The 16495-nt window shown below is 41.3% G+C and overlaps 1 protein-coding gene across 9 annotated transcripts in view; it reads left to right on the forward strand.

Moving 5' to 3' along the window:
- The window catches only part of MGAT4D (MGAT4 family member D), a 60994-nt gene that overhangs the window by 5712 nt on the left and 38787 nt on the right, over positions 1–16495 (forward strand). For 6 of the 9 annotated variants that reach the window (XM_047856760.1, XM_047856761.1, XM_047856762.1 and 3 more), the window contains exon 2: positions 16286–16444. The exons of 2 other annotated variants lie outside the window; for them this stretch is intronic. In XM_047856760.1, coding sequence (XP_047712716.1) covers positions 16286–16444 — 159 coding nt within the window. Of the gene's footprint in view, positions 1–16285; positions 16445–16495 lie in introns of those variants that run through there. One more of the 9 variants, XM_047856767.1, reaches the window with a different exon arrangement.

Here is a 16495-nt window from a genome sequence, read left to right on the forward strand (position 1 = left end):
ATGGGGTCCATTCAAGACAATAATTGGAGGGGCGCCTGGGTGGCTTGGTCGGTTAAGCATCCGACTTCGGCTCAGGTCATGATCTCACGGTCCGTGAGTTCGAGCCCCGCGTCGGGCTCTGTGCTGACAGCTCAGAGCCTGAAGCCTGTTTCAGATTCTGTTTCCCTCTCTCTCTGCCCCTCCCCTGTTCATGCTCTGTCTCTCTCTCTCTCAAAAATGAATAAATGTTAAAAAAAAATTAAAGAAAAAGACAATAATTGGAATGTCTTGTGGAATTTAAAGTATATCTAGAACAACAATGCATGACAACAATCACAAGATAGGAGAGGGGTCAGTGGAGTTAAATGGTACAGACTAGCAGCACTGTTGAAAAGTGAGAATGTAAGAATTTGTATGAGACTGCAATAAGTCAAGGACTCAGGTTGAAATCTAGTCTGACTACTAAACTAATAGCAAAATAATGCATAACAATATCACTCATTATAGTAAATGCTCCAAAGAGGAAATTACAGTATTTTCTGACTGGATATAAAAACAAAACCAAACTTAATGTTGTTTACAAGGGATACATTTGAACTTCAAAGACCTGGAAATGTTGGGAAAGGGATGGAAAAATTTATATCAGCAACCTGAACCAAAAGAAGGTTGGTATAGCTATATTGTTATCAGCAAAGTAGGCTCTAAGGGCAAGTGTAACATAAATGTTGAATAAACATGGAGGACTTCATTAGCAATTAAGGAAATGCAAATTAAAAACACAAGATACCCTTTCATACCTTTCAGATTTTTAAATTTAGGAAATCAGACATTTGGTGAGGATATGGAAGTGCAGGAATTTACACACACTCCCTTTGGGAGTGGGGCGTATACATTCAATCACTTTCATTCTGTGACGTGCATTTCCTCTGTCCTAGCAATTTTTCTGCTAGTCAGGGCTGACACTGGTGCGCAGCTTTACTCAGTGGTTTATGGCCAAGTCCTCTTCTTGGTGATCAGTACCCAGGCCATACACGTTGTTCAGTGTTTAAAATAACGTCCCTACCACCAGATATATCCAAGGGAAATTCTTGAACATACATATGTGGTGTATTCTTGGTTGCATTTTTTGTAAGTGTTCAGCAAGGGTAGAAGAGGTAAATATGTTGTTGTATGTTCAAAACAATGGCACATTTAATGTAGTAAAAATGAATGAACTAGAGCTTGACTTACCAGTATGGATTGATTTCTTTTTTTTCTTTTTTTTTTTTAATTTTTTTTTTTAATGTTTATTTACTCTTGAGACAGAGAGAGACAGAGCATGAGCGGGGGAGGGTCAGAGAGAGAGGGAGACACAGAATCTGAAACAGGCTCCAGGCTCTGAGCTGTCAGCACAGAGCCTGACGTGGGGCTCGAACTCACGGACCGTGAGATGATGACCTGAGCTGAAGTCGGACGCTCAACCGACTGAGCCACCCAGGCGCCCCTGGATTGATTTCAAAAACATAAATTAAGCAAAAGGAACAAGTATAGAAGAATACATAAAGTATTATTTTTTGACTAATGTCTAAAAACAAATGTGAATCAGCTTGCAAAAGTGGTAAAACTTAAAAGCAATGGATGATTAATACAAAATTCAAAATTCTGCTGATCTGGGAGTGGGGAGGAAGGGGAACATGATCTTGGAAGGAAACAGACGGAATATTTTTAAGTCTAAGGTAGTGACTTCATGGATGTTCATTCTTGTCTCAGACTGTTTTACATACTCTTTGCAATGTCTGAAATAGTTCATCATAAAAATCTCATGCACAGAGGGACCACTCAGAGAGAGTTCAAAGCTCATGGTTCGTAGTGTAATTTGATTATTGCAGTCTATGTGGACTGGAATAATCCAAAATGTATTGTACCTTTTTAACTTCATCTCCTACCAGCTGCCTCAGATAGTCTTTCTTTGGAACCATGTTCGGTACAAATAAATGAATAATAAATTTGAAGTGGTCTGCCAATACTTTCACTTCATGCCGTTCGTTTTCCTTTCTTTCTACCCCGAGTGAATTACTTGCTTTCCCCTCAGAACGTCTTGCCATTTCATACTTATGCATTTATGTTGTTATTTTCTTAGTTTGAATGGCCTTCTCTGCCCTTTGCTGTGTTGCAAAAATTCTATACATTCTTCAAATTCTCAAATATTTCCTCTGCTCTGATACCTTTTTCCCTCCCTCCCCCACTCCTCAGTCTTCCTTACTAGTTAAGCATTTCTGCCTCCCTTTGCCTCTGTATTTGAGTTAACTCTGTTTTCACAGTTACATTAACTGGTTGTTTAAATATACGCTCCTTCCCCCATGTCTTGTCAGGTAATTTAGAGCAGGAACCTGACTTATCTATGTTTGTTTACCTTTCACATAGCTCAGTGAAATGACACGTGGTAAGTATTACATGGCAGAAAGAATGCAGACCCTGGGATGCTTCTCATTGCTGGAGGTATTTAGTGAATGAAACAGACTGGGAAAGTCAGGTCATGGCCATATGGATAGGACCTTGCATACTAAGGCAAGCAGTTTGGACTTTATTCAGTAAACATTCAGAGAACCATTTAAAGTCTTTGGGAAGTATTTCCAGAAGATTAAGTGTGGATTGGCGGTGAGAGACTAATTAAGAGGCAGTTACAATAGCGCAACCAGAAGCAATAATGATCTACACTATGGTAAAGCCAATGATGAGAAAGATAAAACAATTAAAGAGACTGATAACAGTGCTTCTCAAATTTGAACGTGCATACCAGTCACCTGTGAATCTTATTGAAGTTCAGATTCTGACTCAGTAAGTCTGGGGTGCAGTTTGAAATACTGCATTTACCTTTTTTTTTCAAGTTTATTTTTTATTTATTTTGAGAAAGAGAGGGAGAGAGAAAGAGAACACGAGCAGGGGAGGGGAAGAGAGAGGAGAGAGAGAGAATCCCAAGCAAGCTCTGCACTAACAGCCTGCTTGAACTCACAAAACTGCGAGATCATGACCTGAGCCAAAACCAAGATTCAGATGCTTAACTGACTGAGCCACCCAGGTGCCCCGTGAGATACTGCATTTGTAATAACCTCACAGCTGGTGCCATAGACCTGCTGTCCAGTATGGTGACCCCTAACTAGGTGGCTGTTGAGCACTTGAAATATGGTTAGTGCAACTGAGGCACTGAATTTTAAATTTTGTTTTATTTTAACTAATTTAAATGTAAGGATTGAAGCAGTGCAAAATATTTCTCCACTAAGCAAAGTTTTATTGTTTTGGTAAGACTGCAGGTCAGTTACCATTAAAATTTAGCATGCAAATGAAGATGTACTACAAGTATAAAATATACACAGGATTTAGTCTACTTAGTACAAATAGAATGTAAACTATTCCATTAATTATTTTTTATGGTAATTATATGTTTCAGGTATATTGAATTACATTAAATATATTCTTTACAATTACCTTGCTTCTTACTTTTTTAAATGTGGCTACAGAAAATTTTAAATTACAAAAGAGTCTTACGTTTTATTTCTACTGGGGGGCTGTGCCTCAGACTCTTGCAAAAGTCAGTGGTACTTAGGACCTCACCTGGCCCCTTTCTGATGGGTGGAAGTCACATTGGCCCATTGCACACATGGACTGGTGTCTGTTTTTATAATTTCACCACAATTGACTCAAAACATCATATTATTATTAATTTCAAACCTTTGCAACATATTTTTATAACATTTCATCCTCACAAAATACCTGAATGAATACACAAATAATATAAATATTTTTCTTGTTGAATTATCAAGTAAAAATATATAAGAAGCAGATGTAAGACTAGGGAATATCTCTTTTACCTTTTTTGCATGGATGTTTCTGCAAATACTGTTTCCTCTAGAGAAAACTCTTTCTTTTCATGTTTACCAAATTGATCCCTCAGGGACTGACTTACATTGGGGAAGCTTAGACATGTTGCATCACCCATGATGTATCAATTTCAAACACATGATCCAATTTGCAAAGAGCGTATCACTCCAGGAGCCCCAGGAATAGTGTTATACTGGTTAAACTATGTCTACTTCTAAAGTTTGTAAAAATCTTCAAGCAGTATCTACCTTATGAATATTCAAGATTTATCTGGGATAGCTGCAGTTCTTTTGATTAAAGCACAATTCAGTTTAAAAATCACTCAAATAAATAAACATTTAAAAAATTAAAAAAGGGACACCTGGGTGGCTCAGTCAGTTGAGCGTCCGACTTCGGCTCAGGTCATGATCTCTCCGTCTGTGAGTTCGAGCTCCGCCTCAGGCTCTGTGCTGACAGCTCAGAGCCTGGAGCCTGCTTCAGATTCTGTGTCTCCCTTTCTCTCTCTGCCCCTCCCCCACTCATTCTCTCTCTCTCTCTCTCTCTCTCTCTCTCTCTCTCTCTCTCTCTGTCTTTCTCTCTGTGTCAAAAATAAACAAACATTAAAAATTTTTTTTTTAATGTTTGTTTATTTTTGACACCAAAACAGACACATAGACCAATGGAATAGAATAGAAACCCCAGAACTAGACCCACAAACGTATGGCCAACTCATCTTTGACAAAGCAGGAAAGAACATCCAATGGAAAAAAGACAGCCTCTTTAACAAATGGTGCTGGGAGAACTGGACAGCAACATGCAGAAGGTTGAAACTAGACCACTTTCTCACACCATTCACAAAAATAAACTCAAAATGGATAAAGGACCTAAATGTGAGACAGGAAACCATCAAAACCTTAGAGGAGAAAGCAGGAAAAGACCTCTCTGACCTCAGCCGTAGCAATCTCTTACTCGACACATCCCCAAAGGCAAGGGAATTAAAAGCAAAAGTGAATTACTGGGACCTTATGAAGATAAAAAGCTTCTGCACAGCCAAGGAAACAACCAACAAAACTAAAAGGCAACCAACGGAATGGGAAAAGATATTCGCAAATGACATATCGGACAAAGGGCTAGTATCCAAAATCTATAAAGAGCTCACCAAACTCCACACCCGAAAAACAAATAACCCAGTGAAGAAATGGGCAGAAAACATGAATAGACACTTCTCTAAAGAAGACATCCGGATGGCCAACAGGCACATGAAAAGATGTTCAGCGTCGCTCCTTATCAGGGAAATACAAATCAAAACCACACTCAGGTATCACCTCACGCCAGTCAGAGTGGCCAAAATGAACAAATCCGGAGACTATAGATGCTGGAGAGGATGTGGAGAAACGGGAACCCTCTTGCACTGTTGGTGGGAATGCAAATTGGTGCAGCCGCTCTGGAAAGCAGTGTGGAGGTTCCTCAGAAAATTAAAAATAGACCTACCCTATGACCCAGCAATAGCACTGCTAGGAATTTATCCAAGGGATACAGGAGCACTGATGCATAGGGCCACGTGTACCCCAATGTTCATAGCAGCACTCTCAACAATAGCCAAATTATGGAAAGAGCCTAAATGTCCATCCACTGATGAATGGATAAAGAAATTGTGGTTTATATACACAATGGAATATTACGTGGCAATGAGAAAAAATGAAATATGGCCTTTTGTAGCAACGTGGATGGAACTGGAGAGTGTGATGCTAAGTGAAATAAGCCATACAGAGAAAGACAGATACCATATGGTTTCACTCTTATGTGGATCCTGAGAAACTTCACAGGAACCCATGGGGGAGGGGAAGGAAAAAAAAAAAAAAAGAGGTTAGAATGGGAGAGAGCCAAAGCATAAGAGACTTAAAAACTGAGAACAAACTGAGGGTTGATGGGGGGTGGGAGGGAGGAGAGGGTGGGTGATGGGTATTGAGGAGGGCACCTTTTGGGATGAGCACTGGGTGTTGTATGGAAACCAATTTGTCAATAAATTTCATAAAAAAAAAAAAAAAAAAAAATTTTTTTTAAAAAATCACTCAGTTACTATGTTGGCAAGTCCATGCATTAATTTGTTCATTCATTTCAGCATATATTTGTGAGGGGCTATATGCCTATTACTGTTTCGAACATTGGGAATTTAGTACCAAAACCCCCCAAATTCTTGCTATTCTCAAGCTTGCATTCTAAAGAGCTCTGGAGAGACACATAAAAACAGTAAATACAAAAAACAAAAACAAACAAACAAAAAACCCCAACAGCATATACATAATAGAAAGTCTGGTAGTGATGAGAAATTTGGGGATGGGGAAGGGTAAGAGGAGTGAGAAAGGGGTACTGTTTCATGTAGGGTGGCAGGGTAGGCTTCTCAGAGGAGGTAACATTTTAACAGAAAACTGAATGAAATTGGAAAACTCTAGCCATATCAATATCTGGGGGACAAACATTGCCTGCTCAGGAAATTGCAAAAGTCAAAGCCCCAAGGTAGGAGGGTGATTCCTGTGAGGAACAGCCACCAATGTGGCTGGAGCTGAGCTCCCTCTGAGTGGGGCAGAACAGGTAGGAGATGAAGCCAGGGAGGGTCAGAGGACTGATCCTGTCATGGTGAGGGCTTTGCTGATTTTACTAAGTGTGAGGAGAAATCTCTGGAGGATTTTGAGCAGGGGAGTGGCATTATCCAGTTTTGACACTGGCTGGACAGTGTGTGCCCTTGGTTCATACGAGGCAGATGAATGAAAAAAGTATTACGTGTTTCTACCCAAAAATACCACCATCACTTTTACAGTTTCATCTTTTACCCTAATTAAAAAAAACCCATCTGAAATTTATTTTCCAAACTGTGAATTTACCTTTTTTCTATCCAAACTGTTAGCCATTTCCTATGCTTTTCCTAATTGAAATACAATATCCTATATTCTTGTCTCTAATAGTTTTTTCTTTATGTATTTTGGTATTTGACTACTTAAAAAATAACTGTTGTTTTCATCATAGATTATACCTTTTTCAGCATAAAGGGAATCACTTTAACTTAATGCCTTTTCCCCTGCATTATTCTATCTGATTTTTATATGACAGAAAAAAAAGTAGGTTAAAGTCTAGAACCATGTAAAACAAAACATTAGAGGTGATTATCGTGTGTGTGTGTGTGTGTGTGTGTGTGTTTCAACCTATGAATTGCTTATCTAATTAAATGTTTAAATATTTTAACAAAGCAGCCAAGATTGGAAGCTGCTCTGTTCCCTTCTTTTCTTCTTGTCTTTTTTCAAAAGTTTTATTTATTTAAGTAATCTCTACTCTCCACATGAAGCAGGAACTCATGACCCCAAGATGGTACTCTTCTGACTGAGCCAGTTGGGGCCCCTGTTCCCTTATTTTCTCTGGGCCATATTCTAGTTGCTTTGTATCCATTAGAATGCAAGTTCCAATGTGTTAACAGGTATCCAAAACAGCAGCGGTTTAACATTTAAATAATAGGCTGGTAGGGAGACTCTTCTCCCTAACTTCATTCAAGGCTTTGGGTTCCTTCCAACTCATTGCTCTTCATTATTCATTAGGCAGAATTGGCTCCTGAGTCCTGTGTTACTGTAGCAACTTCATGGAGAAGGAATGAAGGAAAGTGAGAGAAAGAGGGAAGAGGAGATGAGACAGACAGGCAGACACACACACACACACACACACACACACACACACACACACACACCCATTATAGGCTCCCAACTTCTTTGGGCTATCTCTTATCTCCCTGACTATGGCAAACACCACGGATTGCTCATCCATGTGCAAACTCAGCCTCTTTTTCACTTACAGAGCTGTGATATTGTTTGGGCCTGCAATGCATCACCTAAAATTACTTGACTTCCAAGACTGCAGCTAATTCAATAGGGAGCTGCATGTGCTCAGAGTTAAGACCTCTCCTCCCAGTCTCAATGCCTCTGTCCTCAGGGGCAAAAGAGAGTCCCAGAGACCCTAATGGTCAGAGTAAGACACCCACCCTTCGCCCTCACACCTCCATCAATAAAGCTCAAGAAAGAACAGCGGTGTTCCTGGAGCCCCTGACAAGATAGATACACATCCGTCTGTCTTCCCAACGCTCACAATGTTGTCCCACATTCTACGTTGAGACGATCAAGGTTGATCTCATTAAGCCCTTTATCCCAGCCCCTGACTCCCACGTTAATCCTCTTCTGGACTCTAATCCACACATGGTTCTACACATTGTGCCCCCCGCCTTTCCAGTTCTACTCCCCAGCCTTCCCAATGCCCAAAAGCCTTGACTGCTCACTAGAGCTCAGGGCCATTATGAGCATTGTCTATGTCTTCATCCCTTAAAGTTTCTTTTGCCCTCTTTCTTTCACTGAAATTAGCTCTTGCCTGAGGACACTGCTTCTGAGACACTGAGGACACTTGCCTGAGGACACTGTTCTCAAAGAGTGGTGTTTTCTCTCCCACACCGTTTGTACTCAAGGTAGGGTAGATGCCCGCCTTCCCTCTCATTGTTGCTTCCAAATCTTTCTCTCACCTTTCTTCCCAAGATGCCTCATTATTTACCCTGACGATATCAAGTGATACCCCACTTTCTCTCCTTCTGCAATCATCTTTAAACTCTCGGGTCACTCTCCCTCATTAGCAATAATTGCCATGTTTCCGTAATCTCCATTTCATGCAACCAAATCTCTGACCACCACCTCCCAAATTTCCAGGCCGTTGTCTTTAGTACCCCAACTACTGTAATCTTTTGACACACCGAGACCTACAATCTGTTGATTCATCTACCTTTTCACATGCCTCCCCCTCACTGTGTTCTTCCTCATCAGGTTTCGATTCCGTGGACGATCATTATAACAGCTCCCTAGTGTACACGCTCAAGTCCCTTGGTTCTTTGTCAGTTATATCCACTTGGCTAAATCACACCCTGGTGAAATCCTGTCCTCCTTTTACTCTGCATCTGCCTCCTGATGACTGAATGTGGCTGGAGTGAAATAAACAGCCACAGTGATGGTCTCACTTCGAATTCATGACCCCCTGCACTCCGGCAGGCCCCGGAGGCTGCATCAGAACCATGCTACATTTCCCTGTCCTGTCTGCCCTCCTGCTCTCCCAGGAAACTATTCCATACTTCTTTCTCTTCAGGCCCCAGTACCTTCTCCTCCCCTCACTCTCAGCTGATGACCGTACTTCCTATTTCACTGACAACTAGAAGCAATGGGAAGAGAGCTTCCAGAAGTTCCATAGTCAGTGGAAATCCCACCATCGTTGGGGTAGCTAAGGGCCAGGCACCCTGAGTTCTGTCCCATTATGGCTGCAACTATCTGTGCTTCTGGCTGAAGCCCGCCTTCCCCTCGCATACCGGATGCCATTCCCTCTTGTCTACTTTCACACGTATCTCCAGTTTTCTCCCTTTTCCCAGATCACATCCATCTGTATACAAACATTGTGTTTCTTTCCCATCCTATGAAGGAAAATGAAGAACTCTCTCTCTCTCTCTCTCGCTTCCACTCCCACCCTAGTTACTGCCCATCATCCTACCCCCTCTCATGGCAAAACTCCTCGAAAGAGTTGTCTAGATGCCCTGTCTCTAAGCCCTCTCCTCCTGCTTTCTCCTGAACCCATCCAGCTCTAGGCTTTCACTTCACTGCTGCACAGCCACTGGCGACTGCACACTGCTGAGTCACCGTCCACCCCGTCCTCATCCCCCTCGTCCTGTTCAGCAGCAGTTGACAGTTGATGCCTTTCGTCTTCTTGAAACACTTTCCTCACTTGGTTTCCAGGATTTCACACACATGCGAGTTTCCTCTTGCCTCACCGGCTAATCCGTCTTAGCTTTGTTACTGTCTTCTCTCATTTATTCACCCTGTAACTTGGGGTGCCCCAGGATTTAGCCCTTGGACCTCATCTCTTCTCTACTCATCCTCATTCCCCTAGTGATCTCCTGAATCTAAACAGGGCTCTCTAAATGTATATGTCCAGGTCAGGCCAGTCCTCCTGCCAGACTCACGTGTGGAGCTACCTACTGAGATGTGTGAGAAGCACCTCAAATCTCACACATCTCCAGCCAAACTCCTAGAATTCTCACCAAAGCTTGCTCCCTTCACCTTCTCCATCATAGTAAATGGCTGTTCCCTTCTTCTAGTTGCTCAGAATATCATTGTCTCTTTTTTCATGTCCTACATTCAATGTCAGCAAATTCTATTCTCTTTCCCTTCAAAATATGTCCAAAATTAAACCATTCCTCACCACTTATCCTAACAATATTTTCTAAGCCACAGACATCTCTCCCCTGATCTCCCCTCTTCAGTCTCAGTTTCTCTAATTCTGTTTTTCACACAGCAGATAGAAGGAACCTGTCCTGATGTAATTCAGATTATTTGAGTCTGTGCTTATGGACTTCTGTTGGGTCTCCACTTTGCTTCAAGTAAAAGCTAAAGTCCTTACAACGGTGGCTTTGTGATTTTATCACCTGCTACTCTTCCTGTCATTCGTTTTGTTCAACCACACTGGGCTGCATGCTGTTTCTGGAAATAATGGGTGCACTCCTGCCTCGGGGCTTTTGCACATGCTCTTCTCGCTGCACCAGAGTTACTTGCAGCATTCCTTCCTTTACTTTGTTCCTGTCTGTGCTCACATGTTACCTCCTTAGAAAAGCCTTCTCTGATCACCCTGTTGACAGTTAAAACCTCCCCAACCCAGCCATCATCAGCACTCTGTATCCTTTTTCCCTGCTTTATATTTTTCTTGTACTTACCATCTTTCTAATAAAATGTATAATTCACTTATTCTTTTTTTTCCTTCCAGTAGGATGTAAGTTCCAAGGGGACCAGGAGTTCTGTCTGTTCTGTGCATTGTGATACCCACAGGACATGTAACATTATTTAGTTTAATAAATATTTGTTAAACATGTGAATGAATTGAGTGGCCAGGCAACTGTTCTGGCTAGTGAGCTGTAGAAGCTCCTGACAAGAGCAGTCCTGCCCAAAGAAAAACTCAGGCTTTCCTTGGAATCGTAAATGAATTCTGAACACTTCGTCACCGTGTTGCAGGAAGAAACAGCAAGTTGCTTCTATTCTTCACACCCCACTGTCTACTGAAACCAAATGGTTTGTGATCTCTCAGCTATAGCCCCGTCTTTCCATCTGTAGAGAATATGCAAAATTCCTAGTATTGCACTGTGAGGGCAGTGACAACCCACACAAATTGCCAACCAGTAAACTGACCGGTCCCAGACATCTGCCTATTCACTGGGTCAGCTGGATCAATTCGGGGGCCCAAATTAGGAGGCCTTCACAAGGCTGCTGAGAAAAAATTAGTTCAGAGCAGCAAGTCCTCCATCTAATCGTGACTGAGTGATTGAAATGTGCAGATGAAATTGTGGCTTGGATCTAACAGTGCCTTTTCACCCTCGTCATTTGTCTTTCACTCTTGTCTGGCCTTCCCTTGGAGGTGGATGGAGGGAAGACACCATATATCTTGTGCCACCAGCCAGTCACTAGTGAAGACTGCAGGTGTAGAGCCTTGAGTTCTGCTGGTTGTATCATAAAAGGCCAGGGACTTGTGCATGGGTGGGGTACAACACATTGCCGAGGACTGCCAGAACTCCTCATAATTACACAATTCTCTGCGATGATTAGCCAGCCAGTTGGGTCTTTCCCTAAACCTCCACAGCCCTGTTTCAGCCAGCCCAACCATCCATAAAGCCCAAATCAACTTGTTTGTTTGTGTTATTCTATTGATGGGTGTCCCTGTTGGCAGGATAATCCATATAACATGAAACTGTTGCATTTGAGAGATTCAGTGACAGGTAACTGGAGACGGAGAGGTGTTGTGACAGACCCTAGAGATGGAGCTGGCTGCCAATTGAGCACAGGAGCGATGGGGCTCCCTCCAACCCAAAGGGGAGAAACAAAACATCCTATTAGAGAGCAGCAAAGCAGCAGGTTCACTTCCCTCTGTTGTATCTTGGGGTGGATGGTCCATTGAGCCTTGGCAGGGAGGTATTAGAATATTACAGTTTACTAGTTGCTTCCTATCTTCAGTTAGGTAGAATTCAGGCAAGACACAAGTTTTGTTCCAAGCTGTCATATCTGAAAGGTAAATGGAACCAGCAAGATGGACATACAGTGCTGTCAAGAGGCGCCACTTTTGCCCATGGCCGGGGATCCAAGACTTCTGGGAACCAGACACTTAGGCACCCTGCTGGATTTCAAAGACTGAACCCTCTGCCCTAGGCTAAGGCTGATGTGCGCCAAGGCAGGGACAAAGGAAACATGCAGGAGATAAGACTGGGACAGTATTTTTATCACTACATTTTCTTACTCCATTTTGTAAGTGAATCTTACTTTTGCTCTCACTATAATGCCAGCCCTAATCTCTCCCTTAAACTTCAAAGCCTAATCTCTCCCTTGAACTTCAAATGTTTGCCACATATTTGGAAACCTCAAAAGCATCACAATTGCTCTTTTCCTGTTCCCCCAATTCAGACTGAAGAAATCTAGTGGTCATGTCTGAAGCCTAGCAGGGATTCTAGTCTCCCTCTTTCAGTCAGTGCAAAGTCTTTCCAATGAAAGTTCTCAGATATTTCTCATCTTAACCCCTACTTCCTAGTCCTTTCTGCTATGGCTTATTCTTTGGTCATCTCTCACATGAAACCTATCACTGTAGTTTCCTAAATGGTGGTTTCTCTGGCCTCAGTTTTGCCTTCCTGAAACAATATATGGCTACGAGAATGATCTTTCTGAAAAAAAATTTTTTAATGTTTTTTATTTACTTTTGAGAAAGAGCAAGACAGAGCACAAGCAGGGGAGGGGCAGAGAGAGAGGGAGACACAGAATCCAAAGCAGGCTCCAGGCTCCGAGCCATCAGTACAGAGCCTGACGCAGGGCTTGAACCCAGGAACTGTGAGATCACGACCTGAGCGGGTCAGACACTTAACCAGCTGAGCCACCCAGGCACCCCCAGAATGATCTTTCTAAAACACACGTTGCACATGATAGTCTTCAGCCGTGTTTCTCAACTGAAGTGGTAGCCTGTAGTGATGTTCCAAGGTATGTAAAGTCATCGGAAAAAAAGGTTGGGAGGAGGGCAGAACATGACTCCATCCATTATCTTTATATTAAAACAAATACATTTTAACTAGATTTATTGTGGTGACCATTTCACAATATAGGCAAATATTAAATCATTTTTAAAAATTTTTGTATAAAGTTTCTTTTGAGAGAGAGAGCATGCGTGCGTGAGAGCAGGGGAGGGGCAAAGAGAGAGAGAATCCCAGTCAGGCTCCATAATGTCATTGCAGAACTGGACAAGGAGGTTTGAACTCAAGAACTGCGAGATCATGACCTGGGCCGGAATTGAGAGTCTGACGTGTAACTGATTGAGCTACCCAGGCACCCCTGAAAATTACTTAACCGAAAAACAAAACAAAACAAATATATACCGTAGAATGGGCTGCAAAACTGCACACATTTTAAAAGAACTTCACAGACATTTCATGACTGTGGTGGGCTATTTCAGGTTACGCCTCCACCCACATCCCTTTTATTCAAATTTACTGCCATTAGATGGTTTTTAGAAGAAAGTTTGAGAAACACTGGTGTATAGGGAAAACTTCAAGGTCTTTATCATGGCTTATCAAAACGATAAGCAGAACCAGATTCCTGTTTTCACCTCTGAATTTTCCCACTATTATCCTTGAGATACTGAATAGCTTCTAGGGGTATAGAGACCATGTTTTGAATGCTTCCTTGCATTTTGCACACAGTGTTCCAAATAGAACATTTCCCTTGCTTCTCTTGACTGCCTAACTCACACTCCTTCCAGAGTCCCCTCAGGCAGCACATCCTCCAGAATGCTTCTCTGTCTTCTCCCCCTGCCCCCTGCCATCACCCCCCCCCCCCCCCCCCCCGCTGTCTGGGCTCTGTCCTCTATGCATACTATTATCACTACAAGTTAGGGGCTGAAACCTTATTCAGCTGTGCTCATATTTTCTTTCATGGGGACATCTTTCATTTCGTTCTAGAAAGACCATTTTAAAGTGACCACTTGGGCCTTCTCTCAGAAGCTCATTACCTCTCTCAGAAGACAGAGAGATTCATCTGAATGGGGAAATTGGTCAGACTCGACTTCTATAGACCACACTGACAGGGGGGAAGAATGGCTTCCTTAAAAAGGCAACTCGGGCCATCTCTGGACTCTTTCTCTTATAACATCTCTTATGTACTCTATGAAAGAAGGGCCAGTTCTCCCTGCTTTTTCCCCCGAAGTAGTGAGCACATGTGACAAGTCACCCCCTTTGTGGGTGTGGCCCCACTGTTGTCCAGCAGCTCTTTTGATAATGGGGTGGGGGTAAGTTAACTTGGATAGGGAAATAGGACATCCTAGCACACACTGCAATGTACCCATTGTCAGGCAGCCCCAAATAAAACTGACAGCCAGTGTTTGGGGCTGGTGTTATCTATGTGTACCCAATAAGTTAAAACCCTAATAAGGAGAAGGAAATTTGTAACATCCGAAATCTCACAATGATTTAAATTGTCAATTAATTTAGTTGTACCAATTAGCCTATAAACTTCCTGAAGGCAAGAACTACCATATCTTTTTTTATTGCTGTATGTCCCTTGACACACAGTAGGTGGCACATAAAACGTGTTTAATTATTTTATTTGTTAACTTTTTTTCTGATTATAGAAGCAATGCAGCATGATAGAACAAAAGAATTTTATAAAAATAGGAAACAAAAAGTGATTCAACAAACTAAAGATTATATATTAACAGCATGTAAACTTGTATACTTTTTCTTTTTTACTATCTGTACATTTTTTTTGAAAAAAGGAAATGATTTTATGTACAGTTTTGTTTTTAAAAAACAGTTGTTTTGGGGCACCTGGGTGGTTCCGTCGGTTAAGCGTCTGACTCTTGATTTCAGCTCAGGTCATGATCTCACGGTTTGTGAATTCAAGTCCCACATCAGGCTCTGCACTGACAGCAAGGAGCCTGCTTGGGATTCTCTGTCTCTCTCTCTCTGCCCTCCTCTGTTCATGCTCTCTCACTCTTTCAAAATAAATAAATAAACATTAAATAAAATAACAAAAATCAGCTGTTTGTGCAACATTAAATATAATGTTCTTATATAAGATGATTTTCATAGCTGCATAGTATTGCATTGATAAATGAATAAAAAGTAGCCCATTGATAAGTAATTTCTCACACATTTATCAAAGCATTTTTTTCATGTGCTTTCCCACATGGTTTACATGTGTTATTGCATTTCTTCTTCCCAACTCTGGGGCAAGAATTTTTTTTTAAGTTTATTTATTTATTTTGAGAGAGAATGTATGTGTGAATGGGGGAGGAAGAGAGAGACAGAGGGAGAGAGAGAGAGAATCCCAAGCAGGCCCTGCACCGTCAGCACAGAGCCCAACTCAGGGCTCGATCCCATAAACTGTGAGATCATGACCTGTGCTGAAATCAAGAAATTGGATGCTTAACCAACTTTGCTACCCAGGCGTGGGGCAGGGATTTTTATCCATTTGCATATGAAGGAACATAGGCTAAAACAAGCATTAAATAGCTTGTCCAAGGTCACTTGGGTGTTAAGTGGCAAAACTAGGATTCAGTTATATATGATTTAATACCAGAGCCAATATAACTTTTAAAAGGATATTCTGGGGGCACCGGGGTGGCTCAGTAGGTTAAGTATTGAACTCTTGATTTCGGCTCGGGTCATGATCTCATGATTTGTGACATTAAGCCCATGTCAAGCTCTGCACCAACAGTGTGGAACCTGCTTGGGATTCATTCTCTCTCTCCCACTCTCTCTCTCTCTCTGCCCCTCCCTCACTCGTTCTCTCTCTCTCTCTCTCTGTCTCATTCTCTGTCTCTCTTTCTCGAAATAAACTTAAAAAAAAAAAAGGATATTCTGTAATTTATTTAACATATTTCCATTGTTGGGCATTAAGGTTGTTTCTTATTTTCTTACAATAATAAGTAATGTTGCCCATATTAAACATCCTTTGAGCCAAACCTGTGTATATATTTCTGGTCGTTTTCTTCAGATAAATTCTTAAAAGCCAGTATTTTGGCTCAATTGGTTTTTTCCTTTAATTACAAATCTAATATGTGCACAAAATGAAAAATTTGGAAAATATTAAATAGCACAGAGTTATAAAGCAGAAACTATTTATAATAATTCCACCTTCCAGATAGTACTATTTTAATGTCTTACTCTTTCTCCAACCTTTTATGTGTATCATATGTACATATTTATATATAAACTATATACATGCACATATGTGCATGCACACACACACACACACACAGGCACACAGAGTGTTATATATAGCTACATCAAAGCATATATTTTACTTTTTTGTTATGTATTACAGAAAATTGTATGATAGTACTGATACATATATGAGCATGTACACATATGCTTTCTTTGCAGGTAATCAATTAATTAATTGTAGAAACCATATTTTGGAATTTAAGGAGAAAATTCTACGTTTAAAAAATAAAACTGAAAGAAATCGCCAAGAGCTGATCAATGCCTTGAGTAAAATGAAGTATGAAATGACACAGAGAGAAAATACGTCCACAGACTTAGGTTTGTGTTACTTTTGTTTTTGTGTGTCGTGGTTTGTTTGTTGGTTTTGTG

The sequence above is a fragment of the Prionailurus viverrinus genome, chromosome B1 (genome assembly GCF_022837055.1).
Source record: "Prionailurus viverrinus isolate Anna chromosome B1, UM_Priviv_1.0, whole genome shotgun sequence".
NCBI lineage: Eukaryota > Metazoa > Chordata > Mammalia > Carnivora > Felidae > Prionailurus > Prionailurus viverrinus.